Below are 23,318 nucleotides of genomic sequence, written 5' to 3' on the forward strand. Positions count from 1 at the left end.
CACGCTTGTAGCCAAACGACCAAATAGAATCCTCCGCAGCGTACGCACATCTCCGAGACATATGGCGAGGTTGCCCAAGAACCTTTGGACAATGAACAATAGGCCCTGCGACCCTTTCAGGCAACAAGCACCTGAAATGTAAAACAAACTCAAGCTGAATGGCAACAAGAAAGCAGTCGTGCCCAGAAGAGAGAGCGAGTGTCTCAGCCGGATACATGGAACAAGACAAAGACGGATCTGTACACGTATCGTGGTTCAATGGCGTTTGATGGGGTGTGGCGCATCTCTTTCTCTCTCTCTCTCTCTCTCGCAAGCCCAGCATCAGCCCACCACCCTCTGGGCAATTAGACGCGAGGAGGAATGTCTTGGCCCGCTGGCAAGTGGGCTTGGAGTTGCTCGGATTCTGACATGCTCGTTTAACGATTACTCCAGATAACCTGAGCATTTCCTCTCGCATAAGCAGCAGGAGAGGGATCCTTAAGCAGGTGCGAGTCGCATCTTCACTTTTCATACAATCTTTGCTGGCAAACATTGCTTGATCCATGTTTAGTCAGCTTGGCATCATACTCCCCAACCTGGCTGTCCTTCTCATCCAAATAGAGGAACACTACGGATACGATTACGGTACCCATTGCTGATCCCACCTGCAGCTGAGGCGCCCCCCAGATCTAACCATGACGGATATGGGAGGTGTGCCACATTACACATGAGTGTGGATTGGTAGGAGACCGGAAATTTGGGACTACGTATTGGGCCGCGCGCCGCTCGCCGCCGGATGTCACTACCACCGCCGGTGCCCGGAATGGTACAAGTGGACGACGGTCTAGAATCCCGACGGAAAGCAACAGAAGCGAACACTGAAATGATCACCAGCGAATGAGAACACAGAAACTTGACGACATGGTGTAGCATTGCTGTCGACAAGCAACGCAAAGTTGCGCGCGTACGGACAGGCTGAGCGGTACCACCTCGTCGTCGACTACCGTCACGCCCGCCCACCTGGCTTCACAATTTGGAGGATTCGAGAGGTCTCCCTAGGATATCGATTTCACTTTTTTTTGTATTAAACTATCAGTGATTTTTGTATTTCAGAGACAGACGCTGTGCAACAAGAGCCGTGGTGATGCTTACTTGCGCATGTCGACCACGGCTCTGATGCAGTCGCCCTGCTTCATGGTCTCGAAGGCGTTGTTCATCTCACCCAGGGTCTTCCTGTGGGTGATGAACTCGTCCACCTTGAGATCGCCCTTGATGTAATCCTGCACAAGACCGGGCAGCTGAGAGCGACCCTTGACACCGCCGAATGCGCAACCCTTCCAGACACGACCGGTGACGAGCTGGAATGCTGTTTTTGAAAATGATTAGTTTCTGATGCGGTGCTGTGACGAACACGTAAAAGTGGTACTCACGACGAGTGGCGATCTCCTGACCAGCAGCAGCGACACCGATGATGATGCTCTGTCCCCATCCCTTGTGGCAGGCCTCAAGAGCAGCGCGCATGACGCTGACATTACCAGTGCAGTCAAAAGTGAAGTCGCAGCCGCCGTCGGTGAGCTCAATGAGCTTGTCGACCACGGATTGGTCTCCGAGCTGAGTGGGGTTGACGAAGTCCGTCGCGCCAAACTTTCTCGACCACTCCTCCTTGTTGGGGTTGACGTCGACGACAATGATCTTGCCAGCCTTGTTCACGACAGCGCCCTGAACGACGGAAAGACCGACGCAGCCGGCACCGAAGACGGCAACGTTATCGCCCTCCTGGACATTGGCGGTGATCCTGGCGGCACCGTATCCGGTGGTGATACCGCAGCCGAGCAAGCAGGTGCGGTCCATGGGGGCGTCCTGCTGGACGGCGACGACGGAGATGTCGGCGACGACGGTGTACTGGGAGAAGGTGGAGGTGCCCATGAAGTGAAGCAGGTCCTTGCCCTTGCACTTGAAGCGGGTGGTGCCGTCGGGCATGAGACCCTTGCCCTGGGTGGCGCGGATCTTGCCGCACAGGTTGGTCTTGCCGGACTTGCAGAACTTGCACTCCTGGCATTCGGGGGTGTAGAGGGCGACAACGTGGTCGCCGACCTTTACGTTGGTGACGCCCTCGCCGACAGATTCGACGATACCGGCGCCCTCGTGACCCAGGACGATGGGGAAGGCACCCTCGGGATCCTTGCCGGAGAGAGTGTAGGCATCTATTCGAGATGGGATTATTAGTTCTGGGTCTTTTTCTCTCTCTCTTTTGGATGTAACCTTCGGATCCTCATCCGAGCCTTCAGGAGGGGGGGTTTATATGGGTTTTCTCACCTGTGTGGCAGACTCCGGTGTAGTAGATTTCGATACGGACCTCGTGGGCCTTGGGCGGGGCGACTTCGATGTCCTCGATGCTCAAGGGCTTACCGGCCTCCCAGGCGACGGCGGCCTTGCAAGTGATGGTCTACAGATGATCAATTGAGTCAGCGGAGGGTTCGGGGGTGACGTTGAATCAAGATCGCTCCCGTCTCAGTCTCCTCGATTCAAGAGCTACCCCGCAATGGTGGGAGAAAAAAACGAGGCGGGCAGGGTGTACAGGTGTAATATAATGCTTGGGTGGGAACGGCATACCTTTCCTGCAGTGGCAGACATGTTGTGATTGATGATGATCGATGAGAACCTTGATGGAAAAAGAAACCGCACACTAGGCTTAGCTTAACTGGGCAGGGCAGGGTATTTATTCCAAGGAGGGGGGAGCTGATGTCGAGATGCAGATTGGCACATTGGAGGTGGATAGAACTGCCGCCGGGTATCTTTTGGCACCATCTCCAAACCCCACCTTCCCCTCGGGAGGAGAAAGTATCCGTGAGTCTCGGGGGTTCGGGGACTGAGGTACCTCTCCCACTCTACCTCTCTGTGTGTGTCTCTCTCTCTGCACTTGTATCTTGACTCTTCACTCAACCTCAAAATGAAAAGCGGGGACCTTCAGCTTGTCATCGAGTAAGGAAAGGGTAAAACACTACTGACGCCGGCCGTGACTTGTTCGAGTCTTGGGCGAGGCGGGCATGGCGGGGGATGCAGACACACAGAGCCAGATGGAAGGGCACTCCCAAGCAGCCAAAGAGGAGTACGTCATTGGACCGATTGAGCTCTGGGGATGACTGGGGATGAATCCTGTTACCTGGTTGGCTGAAACTGACTGCAAGTCTCGATTGGCCGTGATTACTGGGTGGGTAGCAGTCAGAGAGAAATCGAGACCAACGGATGCGTTCCCGACAGCACCAACATGAAGGGACTGCTCTCTTGCCGAGAACGAAGGCCGAATCACGGCTTGTACAGCCACGCAGCCGGGGGTGGCGGACCGGGCGTATCTGGGACTCTCAAGCGCTTCCGCCTCACAAACCGCCTTTTGAGTCATCCCCTCTCTCTCTCTTCCGGCGCACCTTCGGGTATCAAGGTATGAAGACGCAATACCCAAAGCTTCAGGCCGTCGGGGTTAGGCTTTTGAGATGCTCTTAATGCACCCCTTTACAGGCATGGTTCATCGGCGATTGACCTGGTCAAGCCCGCGCTTGGGGTACGACTTTCCGTGGCTGCCAAGGGGGTCGAGGAGCACTCTGGGTGGAGGGCCCGCCGTCGAGAGCCCGATTTATGTCCGAAGTAATGTTGGTGTTCATACTACCCTTGGTGGCTCTACCCTTTCTAATCGGCCTGCCGGGCTACAACACGGAGTAAGAGGAGGGGAGCTCCGAAGCGGTCAGACGGTATAAAGAGCAACCAGTTGCCCGCGGGTACATTGTGAGGAGAGGCAGTCCAAAGAATGGATGAACAGACTCCTCAAGTACAGATAAAGAGGATCAAACGGAGACCCGTTGAGAAAAGGTTGGGAGAAGAGGGAGGAATACTAGGTACCTAATGGGACACAACCGACAAAGGAGGGGGAAATGCTCCTGGCAGCTGGTATGCACTTTACCCCGGATAAAAAAGACATCAACATAGTATTCCAGTTGTAGAGCTGTGGGGAAGATAAGGAAGATTACCCAATACGGTGACGAAAGGATGATGTTGGGATACTGCCTCTGTGCCTCTGAAGAAGCTTTGGAATCTTGTGCCTAAGTACCATGGCTACCTTCACCTCATTGGGTATGGCTTGGTTGGTGTGTCAGCGGGCAATCTGGGAGCTCGGGCCACCACTAAAAACGAGGTCACTCGCGGTGGTGGGGCCAGGACGTCGGCTTCTTCCGCGTTGACTGGCCAAGCATCGCGAACCTCCAAAAATTGTCGAGCAAAGGCGCGTCCGACCAAACACTGCTATACAGTTCTTCAGCCTTGTCGCCTGCGACCTACCATTCTGCCCAATTGCCCTCGACGACTTTCTCGTAACTAACGAAAGCGATACCAAGAGAAAAAAAAAACCCCCGTACTACTGATTTCCTGAAATCTTGCTTCCGCCGATCAACACGACTTTGCGACGACGAGGCTCATCCGGGTGACCTGAGGTCGCCCACTCCATTCCCGCCATCATGCCCAACAAGTTCTCGTTCGACGACTCAGCATTCGATAGTTCACCGCCTTCGACACCCGGTCAAACTCCGCAGAAGAAGTCGTACTACCCCTTCGGCGAGAATCCATCAACGACCCCGGCTGGCCCTCCCCCCTCGTCCGCCGCTTCCTTCACACCAACAGGCGCTCCGTCCGAGTCTTACCTCGGGAGCTCGTTGCTGCAAGGTGTCACTGCGCAGAAGCCCTTTGGCTTCGGTGGTGCGAGTTCAAATGGGCCCACCAAGAACCTCTTTGGAAGAAGCGACTCTGCCTCAGCGCAACCACTCGGTCGGTCGATTGTGCAGAGCGCCAAGCCCGCCATGAGGCAGCCGTCGGCACTGAGCCGAGAGCTTGGCGCGGGAAAGAGCGAGGTCACCTACGACAACCGGACGGGCAGATATATGATACCCGACAGCTCAGAGGAAGAGGATGAGAACGAGGATGACGAAGAGTACGACGAGCGCGATGCCGCCGATGCGGAGATGGAGCGATACCTCGAAGCCGATATTGGGGAGGAAGATGTGGATGCTGAGGCAGAAAAAGAAGAGATCCAGGATGACGATGACATATTTTTGAACATGCGGCACACCACTCGTAACGACGATGAACTGGCCTACTCAGACGAGGGCGAGGGCGGCGTGGGCGGCGAGGACTCAGATCTTTTGCTGCTGAATACGCCAGCGGCAACGGAGCGCATGAGGAGAGAGGCCCAGGATATTTTCCGCGCATCGTCCATGCGTCGCTCGTTGGGCAACAGACGGACAGAGTTCAAGTTCTCCGCAGTAGCGAAGGATATGTACAAGGAGTTGGGCATGGCCGAGATCAACGAGTCGGCAGGCGTCGTCTTGAAGACGGAAGACCTGATCAACCAGCTTTACAACGAAGGAATTGGTGCGCAGGAGGACCCCGATCAGCTCGATGTCTCGCTCGCCAACATTGTCTATCCTCTGGTGGATCTCTGGAATGACTTCGCCGACAGCTTACCCATGCCGGAGGGAGAGCACATTGCCGAGATTGGCCCCGGCCCCGAAAGTGAGCCATTCACGAAAGCTGCCTATGTTGCCCAGCTAGTGCTCCAGATGCACCATACTCGATTCGCCAACCAAGGCACCGTCGATACCGAGGTGCCACCATTGCCTTATGTTCTGTTCAGATGGATTGAGGAAAACCACAATATCTACCCCGAGCAATTCGAAATTGTCATGAACCATAGGCCGAGCCCGGCGTGCCACAGTCTCTTCTGGCCGACACTCCGGAGTGCTCTCATCCGTGGCAATGTCGAACTCGCGTCAAAGCTGTTGAGGAACGCCGGGTGGGAGTCCGTCAAAAAGGGTCCTCGAGCTGACTTTGCATACTCTGGCAAAGCTCTCGATAACTTACAACGTGCCGTCGGTATTGCGTGCGAGGCACTCGACATGTGCCCAATCACCAAGGGCAATTGGGATATCTTCAGCAGCGACTGGACGTTGTATCGTATTCAGACGAAGGGCTCGTTGGACAAGCTTCAGAGATTTGCGGAGGGCAAGGACAAGAACCTTTTTGCTGGCGATAGTGACGACAGCTCGTACGGAAGGGGCTCTTTGGCCGGCCTTGTGCGGAAAGCTGAGGGGCAGGTCCCATGGGACATCTATGAACACCTCCAGACCATTTACCAGATCATCATGGGAACGCCAGAGGCTATCCTGGATACGGCGCAGGACTGGTGCGAAGCCACGATTGGCCTGTTTGGATGGTGGGAGGAAGGCAGAGGACAGCAGAAGAGCTTACGCATGTCGCGTTCCCACGGACTCCGTATGACAGCTACTTCTCCCACCCCGGAGAGCTATTTTGAACGTCTGTCACTTGCTTTCCACACTGCAGTTGAGTCGGACTTCCACTTCAACTCCATGAACCCAGTCGAAGTCGCCCTCGCCTCTGCTTTCGAGTCAAACTTTGCGGCTGTCATCGGAATCCTGCGCGCATGGTCGCTCCCCATAGCTTCCTCGGTGGCGGAACTTGCCTCTCTTGGCCAATGGCTACCTAAGCCCGAGCAGCCCAACTTGATCACGATGGAGAGCCTGAACATGGAGGATCTTGAGATGTTGGGAGTGGCCCCTCAGACTGCAGACGAGGTGGAGGGCATCAAAGACACCACACTCACACATTACGCACGCGAATTGGCCGGAATCGACAAACTCTCCGAAGATCGCAGCGGCTGGGAGATGGCGATACAAGTCCTTGGTCGCATGGATTCGGCTGCGAAATCAGAGGATATGGTCGGAGAACTGCTTCGGGACATTCTAACCCAGCTCGATTCTGATCAAGGAACCACCGTGGACAAGGTCTGGAGGATTCTGAACGATCTCGGCATGATTACGTATGCCGAAGAGACCGCAGAGGTATTTACAGAATGCATTGAATTCTGTTGATTACTGAGCTGACCTTTGCTAGACTTATGCAGACATTCTTGGAAAAGATTCTCACAGATACGGAGAGGCTCTTTGGTACTACGCTCTGGCTCACAGACCAGGAAAGGTCCGCGAGGTGCTCAACCTCCTCATGTCCTACTCCCTGCTTCATTCCACGGTTTATCCTCCGGCCAACGATCTAGATGATCACCTCTACCGACTCCTCAACGAGCGCAGTCAAACCCTCGAGAAGTATGCCAAGCAAGACCTCGAGGCAGCGAATCTTCTCGGGCGGATGCTGAGTGGCTACGCCACTCTCAGAAAATTCTACGAACTTCGTGACACTGATGGACTTGCGGACATGTCCCCTTACAAGTCTGCCTCTCTCCGGAAGCAAGCTGCATCTGCCCTTGTTGCTGTCATCGCTAGCTCAGATGACAATATCCGGGGAGGCCTCTTTGACGAAACTCGCGACGCCGTTGTCAGCGAAGACTTTATTCTCGCACTGTTGGGCGAAGCTTTACCCTTTGTCAACCAAAACCCTTCAGTCATTACCCTCGACCAAATGGACACGCTTCTCAAGGCCGTTGAGGACATTCAGACAGTCAACTCGACTATTTTCAACGCAGCGGACGAATTCTTCAAGCTCGTTCTGGCCTCAACGCCGGGAATGAAAGGCTCTACACCCGCAGACCTGATGCGCAAGAGCACCAGCTCACTCAGTGGAAGCAGCTACATGCTGAGCGGAAGCTCCATGCTAGCCAGCCAACTTCACCGGTCAATCAGCGGAGGCAGCGGTGGCGGATCTTCTCTCGCCAAGACGAAGCGCGGCTGGGATTGGCGATCTGGACTCACGGCAGGCGCGTCGGCTGATGATGTGCTTCGCATACTCCGCTTGGGTCTGTCGAGGGACTTGGCGACCTTGTGGTTGGCCGACGCGGACAACACGCCCGTGTACTAGGATCGCACTGGACATGTAGCGGGTGTCAAGCGCAAGCGCGAATGGACGTTGCCCTACAGGTAGTTACCTAGTCCCAGGTAAGGACGGCATTTGGGAATGGGGTTAGGATGGAGTTTGATGATGACGTTGTAAATGGAAAGGCACTCGAAAAAGTTAAGACGTATAATACCATTGGTTCCACTTGAGGAATGATAATTTCTCTTTGATGACTTGGTTGTTTCCGTGTTGTTGGTTTGTTTAATTCGAGACTACACTTTGGAAGCGGTTAGCTTGTCTCCGTTGATTTGCTGCCCGATTCACCATAAGACCGATATCCCTCTTCAATGGATAAGCACTGGGTTACAAAGCCACCAGGCCGGCTACAGGATGGACTTTATCAGTTTGGCTTCGGCCAAGTCGTCGCTCAAGACCTCGCCGACCTTGAAGGGGCCATGCAATGTTGTGAACACAAAGGCGAGATTTAATGCCTGAGGGCATAATGCACACAGTACGAATACCGTGTTAAGAGAATATGTTACTGTGATATCGGTTTACCGAGCTATCTCATAGACACGCGAATAAAAATTGCCAATCGAACACTGTTCAGCAAACAGTCCCTAGGAGTACCTCACGGCGGCTATGATACTTTGTTGGAACCCTCCCCCCAGTTGCTCTTTTTCTCGATGCAGCCGGTAATTTGCATTCGTAAACCGCTGTCAACCCGGTCAAAATGTCCATCTTGTCAGCGGTGGCCAGAACGATCACGTCACGAGGCCGACTACGCGTCGAGCAGGTATGCGATTCAACATCGAGCCATTGAGAAACTTGGAGCACACAATGACGAACAGATACTGACTTTTGGATAGATCCAACTGAATTCTGCCTCGTCTACCCGGCTCTTGACATGCTCCTGCCCCCTATGCGGTGCAGAGGCGCCGAGGCCCTCAGAAGAGGAGTCGCACTCCGGCTTGATGGTGCGTGCCCCTGTCTTCGTTGAGCATAGCAACGAGGTCTCCTCGACTACTGTCTCTGAATCACCAGAGGCATCTCATCGAGCATCGAAAGGGCCAGAAACCTCGGCCTGGGGTTCCCTGGCTGGATTGGTCCCCAAACGCCGGCCTGTCCCGCTGGTCGTCAAGAGGGACCCTGCGCCAACGAGCGGGAACGCTAGCTCGACATCGACGACAGCACCAGCACCAAAACCAAAGGAAGCCCCTGAAGGCGCAAACCGATTATCGCCGACATCGGCGAAATGGGGGACTTTTCACGCTCAACAGGTCCACGGCCCTGCTCCTGACCCGACCGCCAAGGCGCGGGCAAAGAACAGGCCGAGGCCCGGGACGGCGGCGCCGCGGTGGACGCCCAACTCGCTTCCGTCAGAGGCGAGGTCCGGGGAATGGGGCGGCTTTCATCGTCTGCAGGATTTAGCGGCTTCCAAGCAAGATGAGAGCGAGAAGTCTCTGGTTGTCCGCGCCGAAAGGGGTGACGATTTGGCTGTGGACGACGGACATGGACAGAGTCCTCCCGCCGATGCCACCCCTCTTATTGGGGAAAAGGCGAACTCGAGTTTGAAGTCTTCATCGCCGAAGGGTGTCAGTGGAGCAGCAAAGGAGGCGGAAAGCGACATTGAGAAGGCCGATTGCCACCAAGCGCATATCCTGCATTCGGAACCATATAAAGAAGATGGTCATCTGAAACACCTTTCAAAAGATCAATGTGTCTCATCAACTCCACAAGATCAACCGACCGCGGTACCTTCTCCAACCACCGAACGAGAAGAAGGAAAGCCTGGCTTGGCAACCAATACTGAACCTCAGGAGATTATCCCTGACAGCGTACGACGGACGGTAAGTGGGAGCTGGGGAGCCTTTCTTGCAGATTTCAAGAATAAGCATCAAAGGCCCGCTAGGGCAGCAAGCGAAGAAGTCGAAGCAGATGCACCGGCCCCATACCTCAGCGTCGCCGACGTTGCCGCCATATCGCCCACTATATCTACTTCTGGGCCCGACGTTACTTCCGATACCAATGTCCGCCCTGAAGCGGCACCGGAAAATAGGGAGAAAGTTACGCCTCTGATTGCAGACCCTTACGAACCCTATTCCTCGCCAGCCAAACTCACTCCGGCTACCGATGCCCGCCCTCGCCTCGGATTCATAACCCAGGTAGAAGCCATCGCCCTCATCGATAGACTCTCATGTGAGAGGGGGGTCCCGGCAATGAAAGCAGCCGAACACAGCTCGAGTGAAGGAGAGCCAGAGGTTTCATCAACCCAACTACATCCAGACCGACACCAGCCAGTGGGTCGATCGGACACGGTGACGGCAATCAGAGCCGAAGCGTTATCCCTAATAATGGATCAAGAGCTTCCGGAGTCGTTGCACGCTGACAACGATGAGCATGGGCAAACTGGAATCAACAAACCCAAAAACGATTGTTCAAAGAAAGTTGGCGCAGAAGAACGTCGCACAAAAGATTCGCCTCAAGATGATCTCGCAACCCTCGCGTCGCCAGCACCGTCACATGCAACTACTACAGATTGTAGCAGGCGGCATACGGGCTTGGAAACATTCCCTATAACTAGCAATGGCAGTCAGTCCACCGTTACGGAACAAGAGGCAGTAGCTGCGCCATCCGAAGATGCCGCTTTGGCAGATAACTTAGCTTGGGAGAAGGAATGGCTGCGTGAGCATCGAATTATGGCTGCCCGGAAGAAACTCAGGACCTCCTTGCAGCACTTTGATCTCATCCTGGAACAAGAGTCTAGGACACTGTCAGTTGAGTGCCGTTATGAGTTGGATATTATCCGGGATTGGCTTCTCTGGATTAGACTGCTTGTCGGAATTCTGGGTACTAGGAGGGGACCCGAACCCAATTGGGGGATTTGTGCCCTTTGTGAGCGGACGACTGATAAAATCACCAGACACCACCTCATCCCGAAAGGTGAACGTGATCATGACCGTTTCACCGTTAAAGAGATGAACAAGCTTATACGCCTCTGCGAACCTTGCCACGGAATTATACACAGAGTCTTTTCGAATGAAGAACTCGCTATAGAGTTCAATTCTCTGGAGCTGCTTACCGCACATCCCCGGATTCAATCCTGGCTGATGTTTGCGAAACAACATTCCATGGAGGAGCTCCACCGTTTTCTGGTACCCTTACATCTGCGGCGCCAGCTGTAAGTGCTCAAAACATTTCGTTTCCTCCCGTTCATACTGCCCACCTATCGCAGTTGTCTTGTCTCTCTCATTTCGCATGTACCCATAAGATACACGCACCCCTTGCCAAGACTTAGAAAGCACAGCCGACTAACTCTGACGCTATAGAACAGGACCTGAGCTTCAAAGACATCTAACCCGTGTCGAAAACGCCCTCGTCACCATCTCAGACAACAAAACCATGGTTCTATCAGTTTTGCGCAGGTCTGTATCGAAACGACTTGGACCTGGTTCACGTGTCACATGCAAACACATAGTAAAAGCGCTTGACTTTCGGAGTGAGTGGAAAGGCTGGAGACAACGTTTAATCGAGCATGATGCAAAGTTCAGGGAAACCTTTGTCTCTGAGAACCGTTGCTTTAGGAGAAAGACACAAGTAAACTCATGATCTCCAATCGGCATTTGAAGCCCCATTCATTCCACTGGCTTGGCTTGGCTTGGCTTGGATACAGACTCTATCCTCTGGCTGTTTACACTAACCTATCAAAGATCCACCGCATATATACAACTAAGAAGCTCACTGGTCTATGAAACTTGAGTCTGGAACTTACATTGCTCTCAGATGATATCATTCTAATGAAGCGGAACTCTATTTCTAGTGTTGTGAATCTGAATGTGTGTTCTCCCGTGAAGACAGGATCTGGAGAGCAAAAGAGGGCCTCGCCAGACTGCTTTAATCTTCAAAAGAGCAGGAAGGACTCATAACACCAGGTATTCGCTGGTCTTCACCGACTCAACTACTAATCCGGTACACATAGAATCATCTCGATGGAGCCGATATGGCGTTTTGAATAATGGCTTTGAGCCTTTGACTGCCAGAAGTGGATGGCATCGCTCCTCTTGCCGGTCGGAATAGAGCATCATTACCCGATCAGGATCAATCTCTGAGCATTAAAACCACCATAATTTTGGCCTTGAGCGTCTCAGAGTCTATCTCAACCCCGGGGTGTTTCTATGATGGCTTCATTTTTACGGCTTTTCTCAGCGGATTAGGCCAGGCATGCACCCAATATTACGGAGCAGAGGGATAACCGCCTACGAGGAGGGGCATTCCACTAAAGCGAGGCAGCGCTAGATGCCTTACGTTAGGAAAGTATGTTAACCACAGGTAAATATTAAAGTTTTCTATTTATAGCGGGCCTGTCACCGGTAACCTTTGTAGTTATTAAGCTGGATTATAATGGAATGGCTGTGGGGCCATTATAGAAGACAGTATGATATAAATATGAGATTACGATACGTAGAACTAGATCTTAAGGTCAATCTCTTACATCCTTCAGATCCATTTCAGTCTAAGTTTTCTCATCTATAGATGATGCCATTGAGGTTAACTGTGAACCTGGATGAGGAGTAGGTTTAACCATAGATCCTGATATCTCGACGTTTATCTGAGAAAGTGTCAACCAGCAATTATTGGATACTGTAAGCTTGTTATACATGGATATGAAATATTGAGTATTTGGCCCTCATGAGGGATAGGAGTAGGCGCAAAGCTATATCCAGAACTGGCCCTACTATAGGCCACACTATATCACCTTTCAGCTGCTCGGTTGGGATATAGAGACTTTAGGCACTAAGACCAGCGGTCTAATTATAATAATATTTTTCTAATATGCCCCTGTAGGAAGGCAAAAGACGTGGGTTATCTGGTTTATTATCAGGCCGATTCTCTACCTTTCTGGTTCCCTGAAGCCTATTAGTACATGATCACTTAAGTGGTACTTTAGAGGACGAAACACCGGCATAAAAGGCTTCGAGGCCTTTCTGTATATAACGGACATCTCTTAGAAGATCAATTTACGATATTAGCATATGTACGCAGGGTGGCGTGCCAACAATAGAATACTTCCTAATTACTAAGGGACGGAACCGAGGACAGATTAAACGCGTGGTGGCCACAAGTCAGGTTGAGAGGACGACGGGACGGGACAATATACCGCAGAGTAACGGGCCTCGACCTACGGCCCTCAACTATACATACCCTCGGGGAGGTCTGCGGCAAGGGCGAAGCTCTTGCCGCCATGGCGTTAAATATCATGACAAAAACTTATGTTATGTAGCAGACCGCGCAATTCCCTTCCACATCCGCCACACAGCTCTCCAGGTCCTTGCATAAATAATGCTTTCCCGCCACCCGCTTGGCTAGCTGTCAAAGGCAGTTCCGCCCTGGTCGCCCTTGCTGTCGCTTCCGATGGGCCTTCCATAGCTGCGGCTTGCCGTCAGTGTTATGTCTCGTGGCCTGCCAGTGCTGTGCTGCGGCCTTCTCCGCCGTCGACGCATAAGACGCCGTCGACACATAGAACGCCGGCAGCATACGAAAGACAAGCTCTTGCCCCTCCCATACCCATGACCAGGACGATCAGGCCATGGCGATCCGTAAGCTTCTGGTCGCCACTGTTGAAAAGGGACTTTCGTCCCTTGAAGTGGGCGTCTAACAATGGATATCGCCCAATATGGAAGGTTAGATATCCTTTAGAGCCATGCAATGTGCCGCTTGATCCGAAAGCTTGTGTTGATGTTTGTTTATTGGCGGTTATCTGTTGGTTTTTAGCTGTTGGTCGTTGGTGGATATTCGATATTCCCAGCTATATCGTTTCCGGTTATCATTCCGAACTCTTCACAAAAAACGAAGGACCAAAATTATGGCACGCCTTCCCTCTTAGGCACTGAAGCCGATGGTCAGCAATTAAATCACATTTTGTGCTTTGGGTCTCTTTGAAGACATCAAGGAGCCCGAATCTTTTACTTATAAGAGAGGAGAAGCAACATACTCTCCGACTCGTGTTCCTTTGTGTTACCATCTTATTACTCTTTTCACATCGAACATTCTCTACTTCATCAATTAGCAGAAACCTGGTTTTTACGCTTCTCTCGTTTTTGAGAATTGATCAGTAACCTGTCACTACACGATGCTCTTTACACTGTTGATCACTATGCTCCTCAACCCATTCCGACCATGTGAGGGTTCGCCAACCTTCCAAGAGGAGTATCGCGGCAACTATACGCCAACCTTTGTCGACGCGTGGAGCGGCCCCCAGATCGTAGCGCCAAATACTCCATACGTGGCAGCGGTGGGCCGAAACCAGTTGTACTTTCTCGATACCCGATTTGATCCCGAGATTGCAAAGCACATTAAGGAACAAATCGAGAGGGCGACTATAGTAGGCCCGGAAGACGTCATCGACATCGACGAGATTTCGGCTACAGCAAAAGTCAGAAATGCTGTGACCAACGAAACACTCTTCGTCTTTGACCCCCCCTACGCTAGGGTGCTATTTGCAAGAGGAATCAACAAGCGCAACCCCGACCTCAAACTGCCCGAGCATGAGCCCGCCGGCGATTGGCTGGTGACCTACGACATTGGCAATAGTTTGACGAAGAGGGCCGATTCCTGCTATGATTACGGCTGCAGCACCCCCGCAGACTGCAGACGGCAGACAAATGGCAACTGCGACGTCTGTCACAACTATAGGGTTGACAACGAGTGTGACCGAGCATTGACCAATGCCATCGGTGTGTGCCGCCCACTCTGCAGTAAAGCGGTCGACGTACCAAAGGAAGACGGAGAGGAGGACACCAGCTACTATCAACGGATGGACAACTTGCACTGGAAGTAGAGGAATGTCATGACCGTTAGGCATGACAGGACCGGGGGACGCCCTGCAACCCACCTGGTGGCTACGTGACATTTGTATGCAGGAATCACAGGAACAGATGGGACCCTCAGGAACGGAAGAATTACCTTATAGACCAGGCTACGGTTACGTGACGACAAGATAAGATAATGGTCGGTGCACCGCAGGGGGACCAACAGATCACGACGATCAGCTGCAGCATTATGATCACCCAAACTAGGCAACACAAGACAACGGAACTGTTCATAGGACTTGTACATAGGGCGACCTGAGCCTGCCTCAAGGTCAGACTTCCGTAGTTCTTCAGAAATCAACTCTATAACCATCCTCATGGATACTTTTAGCTCATATTTTACTGCGAATCCCTTCGCTAGGCCCATGACTGATCACAATAGCCCTTGAAGACCGATCTGTCCAGTATCCCTCCAAGCCCATACGAATTACCTACCGTTCTACAGCGCCAATCCCCAGCTTCTGTTAGCAGACCCTGCTGTCGGATAGCTGACCATGACACTTCTCGCTTGATGATCCTCGCGCAACGCTCCATCCGGATTCTCTCCTGACTGCGGAAGACCTTGCTGATGAAGTCTTCTGGCCACCTGAGATTCAACTGCAGCTCTTGTGGGGCCCTTACTAGCTCCTTCTGAGGTGTTAAGACGGGGGTTTAACTTTAACTGCCTTTACCATGAACGCACTAGGGTGTTTTTTTTTTTTTTCAAACTAATAGAAGGGCATGGATATTCAAGGGCGGCCGCCCAGGCTGTGTGCCTCCGCCATCTTTCAAGGCCCCCTTGTCAATCTCTCATCACTACTTGTATAGACCGCCTGTAAATGGCACTAGGTGTCTCGCTGCTCCACGCATCATGGTGGGGCGTGAGCCGACGCATAGCGAAAGGTAGGTAATCAGAGAAATGAGCTGGCGGAGCGAGGGTGCACACACGTGCAGGCGAGTCCAGAAAATGGAACGGGTGCGAATCGGTATCGGATCTGTGCAGGCTGCCTGCTGCAATGTGACCTGTCATATTCGTGCCATTCAGATACTGTGAGAACTCAAGTCGTCGCGTCGTTGATTTATTCAGATCACTCTAGGCAGGCCGCGCCACGCTCCAGCAGGCGGCATGACTCACACCCGCCAGATTCCAGCTGGTGGCCGAAGCAGGTGCCAAAGATGCGGACGCCCGGGTGGCGCTCGTAGACCTGCCAGACGAAGGCGGCCGACTCGAGTACCCAGGGGTCTGTGTCGTAGGCCGTGGCGATGGAGCTCGTGAGAAGGACGGCGTCGACGGCGGCGGGGTCCGGGTAGTGCCCGGTGACGACGTCTCATGTCGTGAATCTGGCGAGGTGGGATGCGTTGATGCGTTCGACGGCGGCGGCGAGGCGCTTCATGTATTGTGCGTTGTGGTACTTGCCGTAGACTGTTTGTACGGCTGTGACCGTGACGTCGGCGTCGAAGATGGCGATGAGCCGGACCTGTCCTTGGACTCGTCGCCTCTTCTAACGCACCGGCTGCCATTGCGCCTCCGGCTCCTGTTTGGTTTAAGTCTCCGGACTATGTATTGGTGAGGGCCTTGGTGCCGAACTGTGGTCTACCAGCGGTCGATCTGAAATCTCTCGCGATGCAAAACGCAAACAACGAATAAGGCATTCTTCTTGTTAACTACGATTTGATTTTGGCTCACTTATCTTATATCTTCGAGTCGGAAAGACGATGGGACTCTAGGGTCATGCTTGATGCGTCTATCGCCAACTATCTTCCCGTTTCTACACATTGGGCTAAAGTTTGGCAGGTTTTCCTTCGGCCTTCATGCCTCCTCCTTGATTCAACCTGCCCGAAACCTCTGATTTTGGTTCAACCATTGTATCCAGACTTCTTCAAAATCTCTTCCAGCAACACATGGTTCTTCAGAGCCGTCTGAAAGTCCGCATACCGCGAAGTATCGCCTCTGGCGAAGGCATCAAATATGAGGGCTGTGTTCAGTCCAAGGGCCGATACCTCGACGCCTTCAGGAAGCTTACCACTCTCGAGAGTGACCTCTTGTACTTCTCCTCCGACAGTTTTGTACGTGAGTTTCTTGCTGGGGCTGTGACCTTTCCGCTGTCCCCCATCCAAAACGGCCTCGATCTCGCCCTTTGTGCCGCTGATGATCCAGCGAGTACCATCCTCACTGACCGTGACTGGGGTGGTTCGGAAGGCAATCGAGGCAGTTGCCCCGTTTTGCAACATCCCTTGGACCAAGATCTGGTCTGGGGAGGACTTGGAATACGCAGGATTGATGACGGTGACTCTGTCAGCTTTGTAAAGGGGCACGGTGTCGACGTCACGCTTCAGGACTGAAGACAGGGTGCTGAGATCGAAGTCGCCAACAACGTTTGTGAACGAATCCAAGACTGTATCCCAGAAAGATTAGTCATTAACGTTGCCTATTGCACCAAAAGATCGAAACAGCTCTAAAGGTGACTTACAATGCCCAAATATAATGTGGAACGCGTTACCTCCGCTTTTGATGTCGTGGTAGTACTCCGTGCCCTCCACCCAGAAGCCAGGAGGGAAGTGCGGAAGAGCGCCGACAACGGAAGTGCTCCTAATGTCGCCAATCTCCCCACTTTGCACAATTTCCTTCAACTTGAGGGTGAGAGCGTCAGCACGACGTTGAAGACCAACGATAGTCTTGAGTCCGTTGGACTTGGCCAGTTGCGTGAGCTGTTCCGCCTCTTGAGCCGAGGCGCCCAGTGGCCATTCGACAAAGACCTGTTTCTTGTGGGCGATGGCGGGGAGTGTCACCGCGAGATGCTTGGTCACGACGACGCTGACAACGACCAGTTCGACGTCGGGGTCGCTGGCCAGCTGTTCGACGTCGCCATAGGCTTTTGTCGTGCTCGGGAGCTTGTGCATCTCAATCGAGCGACGGGCTGCTTCTGCGGACGAGTTGCAGAGAGCGGCTATCTCGTAGTCTGGCGAGTTCTGGAACGAGGGAAGGATGGCGATGGAGGCCCAGGCTCCTGGACCCATGACTGCCTCCTTCGCGGACAGTCCAATGATGCCAACTCTAATAGGAGCCATGATTACTGGTAAGGGGAGAAGGGGGGTGGGTAAAGCTTAGTCGATGAGGTAGGCAGTAAAGAGTTTAGGAAGATGAATCTATCATAAGTCCTCTGTTCAGTGAACAATGACGGTCGAGATTGCAATGTTGCCTTTTCGAAGCAATTGACCCTCGCGGCATCGCTCTTTATATCTCCCCTAAGAACAAATGAATCCAAGTCCATTGAATCGACGGCCATTCTACCAATGACATCTGAACTCTCGTATACGCGATCATCAGTGGGCATGATGCAGTTGGATCAGCGACCATTTCTCACAACCTTGAATCTCCAATTCGCCGGAATTCCGAACCTGTGAGTGTGTGAATCCATGCTGTTCCTGGCCTCTGAGGTCGTTTCTACTCAAGAAGTCAATCAGCCAAACAATAGATTGCGCTCGTAATATCACCGTCCGTCCCGCGGAGCGGAGCAGCGGAGTGGCTTCCGGACCTGGCGAGCCGGTGATCGCTGATTGGCTGGAACTCCGCGGAGTGATGACAAACCGTGGAATTCAACTTGGTTCAACACATCCTAGATTCTGCGTGCGACTTGACCACGTCTCTCTGCTCTCTTGTCAATGGACCTCATTTCTCTGTGATTCGATTGGAAATGACTAGGGCACCCAGTCGAAAGAGGTCTTGCGTTCCGTGTCGGACCAGTAAAGCGAGGTGTTCACTTGGGACGCCTTGCCGGCGGTGCGAAGAAAGGAGTCTGAGGTGCAGATACGACCACGTGCCGAAGCAATCAGCTGGATACCGGGCATTACACCCAGCCGAACCACGCGGCGATCGTGTTCATGAAGGGCTTCTGGATCAGATGCCCACTGGAACGGAATCATTGACCCGCATCGAGAACGAGCGAGTAGACGTACCTCCTGAGGACCGCCCGTATCCCGAGCATGGACCTTCGATGGACTGGGCAGCTCTTTTGTCGACTGAGACTCCGGAGATTCCCATGGATTCTGACCTAGATCTGCGAAGCCAACTGCCTGACCCAATTCCTTTCTCAATGGTCTTCGACTCGCCTCAGCAACGCCAGACGGTGCTAGATGCTGCCGGAGTTCCATGGCAGCGAAATAACGCCCACTTGTTTGGACCAGAGAACCTAGGCGCTTTGGTCACCATACCGGATCCAGATGATGAATATCGCACAAGTGACATTCAGTTGCTTGGGGCTTTCAGGAATTGTCCGGCACGAAAAGCCCGGCCATTCTATCAAGACAAACCCCTCGCCCCGCGAATTCCTAGATCCGTGGCAACATGTTTCACAGCCAAAGTGCTGCTCGGCCAGATCTTGTCTTATCCAGTGATGATGATCAAGGGTGGTCGGCTGCCGCCTTTCATATTCCCACCTTGCGTCATTGAGGGGTCAAAGTCCATGGCTGGATGTTGCGATAAGGAGTTTCACCAGTGTCTGCCAGAACCGCTGGCCATCTGTTGCAACCTAGTCCAGAGCTTTGATCAGAGGACTCAGGGGAGCGCGGATTTTGTGTGGAAGAGTATATATAGTGAAGTAGCCAGGCTCAGGCGAGAGGTGAGGGCTAACACTTTGTTATGAATCATCACCTCATTAACTAACTTTGGTTTGGCAAGCATTCTTCTTACAATTGCGAACAGCTTTTACAAGCTCTCCAGGCTGTGGTAATATATGTGCTGCTTCAAGCGAATGATCTCAAATCAATACCAAATAACGATATTGTAGCGCTTCTAGTAGTACCCAACGTAAGATACCAGGAGACATCATAAAACTCTCATTAACCAAAGTAGTTGCTAGCCAGATCACTCCACTTGTCCCTAGATTACGAAATCAACTTGGCAAAGAGGCCTGACTTGGGTCGTCGGGGCTGGATCCTCCGCGAGAGTAGCAGGAGGTAGGTGACGAAAGTTCAAGTCGTCTTGAGAAGTTTCGCTGACAGCAAGTGCTCCAGAACAATCTGCCTTTTGTTTGGCATTGAGCTTTTGATGGACGTGGACATGAATGCTGAAGACCCGGCGGACTGCGGTGGCTATCGTCTTTTGCCACTTCCATCCGGGAGAGACTTGTGGGAGACAGTGTCCAGCGATGAGTGGGCGGCACGATTTAGGAAGTTGCGGGCTGAGTCTGGCGATGAGAAGGTTCTGAGTATCCAGGATCTTCGAACGGCTAGAAGAGCCTTGGTGGGAGACTTTTCAGATCAGAGCCAGGAGCGACAGCTTGTATCCCAAGTGGCAAAGTGGTGCGAGGGTCTGGATGAGTTCGGCATGATGGTATGGATGGCTGTTATGCTAGAATGACCACGTGGATAATGGCGGAACATCGTACGGTAGAATTCTTGCTTCGAAAGTAGTGATGCATGGATGATAGACAGGCCCCGACCAAATCGTTCGGGGGCGTAAGTTGTGGAAAAAGCATTGTATGAATGGGAAATGTAGTTTTATTGCGCTCCGGATCTATGGACTTGCAAGAATCTGTATCGCCGTTAGAGTTCAGAACCTCCGTGATGAAGGTTTATCCACGATAGCCGTCGACCCTGACGGCCGTCCTCTCTGGTCAACGCTGTCATCAGCAGGAACTCATCCGCGATTCGCTCTTATTAAGTACGCGTGTTAAGATTATTACATTAGGTTGGTAGAGTGTAATTGAGAAGAGTGGTAGTACTGTGTAGCTGTATTATGTATGTCATATCATATGGTTCCCTCGCTTCTTGTGAAGGGATCAGGCCTTCATGACCTCCAGCCAGAGCTTGGTGGGAAGGAGGGACTTGCCGATTCTCAAAGCCTCCGCAATCTTTTCCTGCAACTTTATTCAATTACGCTCATCCAAGTCCCTAGCGATGTACATGGTTTCCTGCTCGTATCTGACTGTATGTGAGGGAATGATGATGGTGGGATTCCGTGGGGAGCTCTCTGACAAAGATATTGTCCCGGTGGAATTGCATAGGTATAAAGACAACGTCATTATCTGGGAACAGTGTACATCTTTCTGAATCGCCCATTTGTGGCCGATGGTAATCTCTACAATACGTCTTGTTCAAGCCTTGCCAACTCATTCATAACCTGCGCGTCTGCGGCCGACAGTACAGTGAGCGTTCTTCGCGTCTACTATAACGTCTTCTCTGTGCGCCATGCACCTTACCTCGTCTAGTATGCCACGTATGTTTCGGCAACGATACACGTGCGGATTGCTGCGAAACGAAACACAGAATCAGAGGCCCAAAACTGTCTAGAAACGTGCATCCCAGTGTTTCGTGAGGATCAGGAGACGAATTCGGCTGTCACGACGGCCAAAACAATACTCAAAGGCTTGATGACGAGACTTGGTGTAAGTCTCCGTGAGTCGCGTGAAAACACTCGGCCTAGGGATCGAACGTTGGTCAGCAAAGAACGCGGTTAGCCATGGCTGCCACATAGGACAAGTCCGAAAGCACCAATTGCTTGCCTCAAGTTTTTCCAAGGTCATCCGCCTCAGACAGCACCTGAGAACGAGTCGCCTCCGTTCATATGGTCGGATATTGATGGGATCATTCAGAGGTTTGAGAGAGGTCAAGATATAAACATGGCCTTCACGGATCCGGACCAAACAGAAACAAGTGCCACAAGCAGCGGGTATACCAGCTTCAAGCCTGGGTCCTTCGAGTTTTGCAGGTAACCAAAACTGTTTCCAGGGGATGCCAGAAGGAGATAGCGGTGTGGTCTCTTTCGATGACTTGCTCTTTGGTTTCAACGGATCCGCATAGGACAAGGACAGCATACTCTCCTGAAGTACCCTAGTAGATAGAATCAGGCTTACTAGGGAGCCACGCAAACGCATTCCTGAGTTTATACCTGGAGGCAAGCAGATCCAGAGCGAGCGCTCGACTTGCTTGGGTAGTCGAACGGTAGTGGCGCTTCACCCGGTCCCGCGGGACACATTCACTCCTGCGGATATGGGCCAATGGCATGGTCTCGCACCTTGATGTGATGAACAGCAAAGGTGTTCAATTCTTTTTTCAAAAAGTTACTCACCACGGGAAATAATGACCTTGATTCTAGGGAGAATACTGTATCATTCAAACCATTCTTAAATTCAAATACCCTTTTCTTTGAGAAGAGCTAGTTTGATCTTGCGCCGCTCCACCGCCTCGCAAATGCACCTCAACATTAGAATCAACAGTACAAGTATTGGATCTCGCAGATTCCTTTGCCAAGTCTCACATCACATCTTACCGCCGCCTTTCCCCGTTCACGTCTCATCATGGAGATAACACCAGGAACTTCAAAGCGCCGGACCAGGCACTCACTTCCCGCGGTTCTTATGCGAGCCGGCACATCAAAAGGCCTCTTCATTCACCGGTCCCACTTGCCGCTATCTCAAGCAGAATGGGCGGCACCACTCCTCGCAGCTATGGGTTCCAAATATAACGATGCCCTCCAAATCGATGGTGTCGGCGGCGGAAGCAGCGTGACGTCCAAAGTCGCCGTCGTCTCGCCGTCCAGTAGACCAGGCGTAGATGTCGAGTACACCTTTGTCCAGGTGGCAGTCGGAAGCGAGACAGTTGATCTCAGCGGGAACTGCGGCAACATATGCTCAGGGGTCGGTCCTTTCGCCGTGCAAGAAAGATTTTTTAATCCGATGCCTGGTTCTCGGGTGGTTGACGCGCGCATATTCAACACTAACACCTCGAAACTCATCATAGTAACGGTCTACATTGACGAAGACGGAAACGTGGAGGAGGATGGGGACTGTTTTATTCCGGGGGTCAAAGGGCCCGGCAGTGAGATCAAGGTTGCTTTCGTTGAGCCGGTGGGCAGCATGACCGGCAAGCTCTTCCCCAGCGGAGAGCGGTCCGAAAGTATCCTCGTGGAAGAAGTAGCTTCTCTAGGCGACTTCTCGGTAAACGCTACTCTGATCGACTCAGCGAATCCCTTCGTTCTCGTCGACGCTCAGAGTCTACCCGCGAATATCAAGAGACAGCCTCCGGATTCTCCCATTTCCCTCGAAGTTGCTGAAGCCATCCGGACACGAGGGGCCGTCCGCATGGGACTTGCCAGCACCGTCGAAGCCGCCTGTCTGATTAGAGGTACCCCGAAGCTCGCGTTTCTTTCGCCCCCAACTGGCGATGAGTTGATCAGAGTTGCGCCGGCGGATATTCGGGTCCAAGCTTACAGCATGGGCAAGCCTCATTCGAGTTTACAACTCACGGGCGGCGTGACTCTGGCATCCGCCGTGATCACGAAGGGGACCGTGGCGCACCGTATTGTCGGTCGGGATCCGACGCTGGAGGCCGGGGGTGTGCCAACGCCCAGAAGAACGCCAAGCCCGGCAGAGGGACATGTCGGCACGACGTCTGCAAATAGCTTGGAAAGCCCTGTCGTGGACGGTGACAACGTCAAACGCACCATTCGTATACAGCATGATAGTGGAATCATGGAGGTAGAAGTCTGGGCTCACGAGGAAGGAAATGGGGTTGCGGTCGATCGATGCGTGGTGACCAGGACCGCTCGGAGACTGATGGAGGGGAACGTCCTTTATTACTCCTGACGGAGAGAGTCGTGTGTGAGACTGGAACTCTGATTTTGGAGCATAGCCTGCGATAGAC

At 52.6% G+C, this 23,318-nt stretch overlaps 8 protein-coding genes across 8 annotated transcripts; 5 read left to right on the forward strand and 3 right to left on the reverse strand.

The window, feature by feature from the left end:
* Positions 1–1,127: 1,127 nt before the first annotated feature.
* On the reverse strand, positions 1,128–2,613 carry CORC01_07427 (uncharacterized protein; the record flags this gene model as incomplete). Its single annotated transcript, XM_022619063.1, has 4 exons — positions 1,128–1,345; positions 1,410–2,183; positions 2,296–2,425; positions 2,593–2,613. The coding sequence occupies 4 exons, from the start codon at positions 2,611–2,613 to the stop codon at positions 1,128–1,130; spliced, it is 1,143 nt and encodes a 380-aa protein (XP_022474328.1).
* A 1,871-nt stretch (positions 2,614–4,484) lies between these two features.
* Positions 4,485–7,851, forward strand: CORC01_07428 (nuclear pore complex subunit Nup85; the record flags this gene model as incomplete). Its single annotated transcript, XM_022619064.1, has 2 exons — positions 4,485–6,881; positions 6,934–7,851. The coding sequence occupies 2 exons, from the start codon at positions 4,485–4,487 to the stop codon at positions 7,849–7,851; spliced, it is 3,315 nt and encodes a 1,104-aa protein (XP_022474329.1).
* A 709-nt stretch (positions 7,852–8,560) lies between these two features.
* Positions 8,561–11,012, forward strand: CORC01_07429 (HNH endonuclease; the record flags this gene model as incomplete). Its single annotated transcript, XM_022619065.1, has 2 exons — positions 8,561–8,623; positions 8,697–11,012. The coding sequence occupies 2 exons, from the start codon at positions 8,561–8,563 to the stop codon at positions 11,010–11,012; spliced, it is 2,379 nt and encodes a 792-aa protein (XP_022474330.1).
* Positions 11,013–13,957: 2,945 nt separating this feature from the next.
* Positions 13,958–14,665, forward strand: CORC01_07430 (uncharacterized protein; the record flags this gene model as incomplete). The annotated part of the gene is made up of 1 exon (XM_022619066.1): positions 13,958–14,665. One exon carries the CDS (start codon positions 13,958–13,960, stop codon positions 14,663–14,665), a length of 708 nt encoding a protein of 235 aa, XP_022474331.1.
* Positions 14,666–15,763: 1,098 nt separating this feature from the next.
* Positions 15,764–17,744, reverse strand: CORC01_07431 (oxidoreductase family protein; the record flags this gene model as incomplete). Its single annotated transcript, XM_022619067.1, has 3 exons — positions 15,764–16,002; positions 16,538–17,071; positions 17,147–17,744. The coding sequence occupies 3 exons, from the start codon at positions 17,742–17,744 to the stop codon at positions 15,764–15,766; spliced, it is 1,371 nt and encodes a 456-aa protein (XP_022474332.1).
* A 630-nt stretch (positions 17,745–18,374) lies between these two features.
* On the reverse strand, positions 18,375–18,599 carry CORC01_07432 (uncharacterized protein; the record flags this gene model as incomplete). Its single annotated transcript, XM_022619068.1, has 1 exon — positions 18,375–18,599. The coding sequence occupies one exon, from the start codon at positions 18,597–18,599 to the stop codon at positions 18,375–18,377; it is 225 nt and encodes a 74-aa protein (XP_022474333.1).
* CORC01_07433 (uncharacterized protein) lies at positions 18,578–20,034 on the forward strand (the record flags this gene model as incomplete). Its single annotated transcript, XM_022619069.1, has 4 exons — positions 18,578–19,294; positions 19,378–19,482; positions 19,528–19,631; positions 19,689–20,034. 4 exons carry the CDS (start codon positions 18,578–18,580, stop codon positions 20,032–20,034), a joined length of 1,272 nt encoding a protein of 423 aa, XP_022474334.1.
* A 1,939-nt stretch (positions 20,035–21,973) lies between these two features.
* Positions 21,974–23,260, forward strand: CORC01_07434 (uncharacterized protein; the record flags this gene model as incomplete). Its single annotated transcript, XM_022619070.1, has 1 exon — positions 21,974–23,260. The coding sequence occupies one exon, from the start codon at positions 21,974–21,976 to the stop codon at positions 23,258–23,260; it is 1,287 nt and encodes a 428-aa protein (XP_022474335.1).
* Positions 23,261–23,318: the final 58 nt, after the last annotated feature.

Source organism: Colletotrichum orchidophilum, assembly GCF_001831195.1.
Source record: "Colletotrichum orchidophilum strain IMI 309357 chromosome Unknown Scaffold_60.1, whole genome shotgun sequence".
Classification (NCBI taxonomy): domain Eukaryota; kingdom Fungi; phylum Ascomycota; class Sordariomycetes; order Glomerellales; family Glomerellaceae; genus Colletotrichum; species Colletotrichum orchidophilum.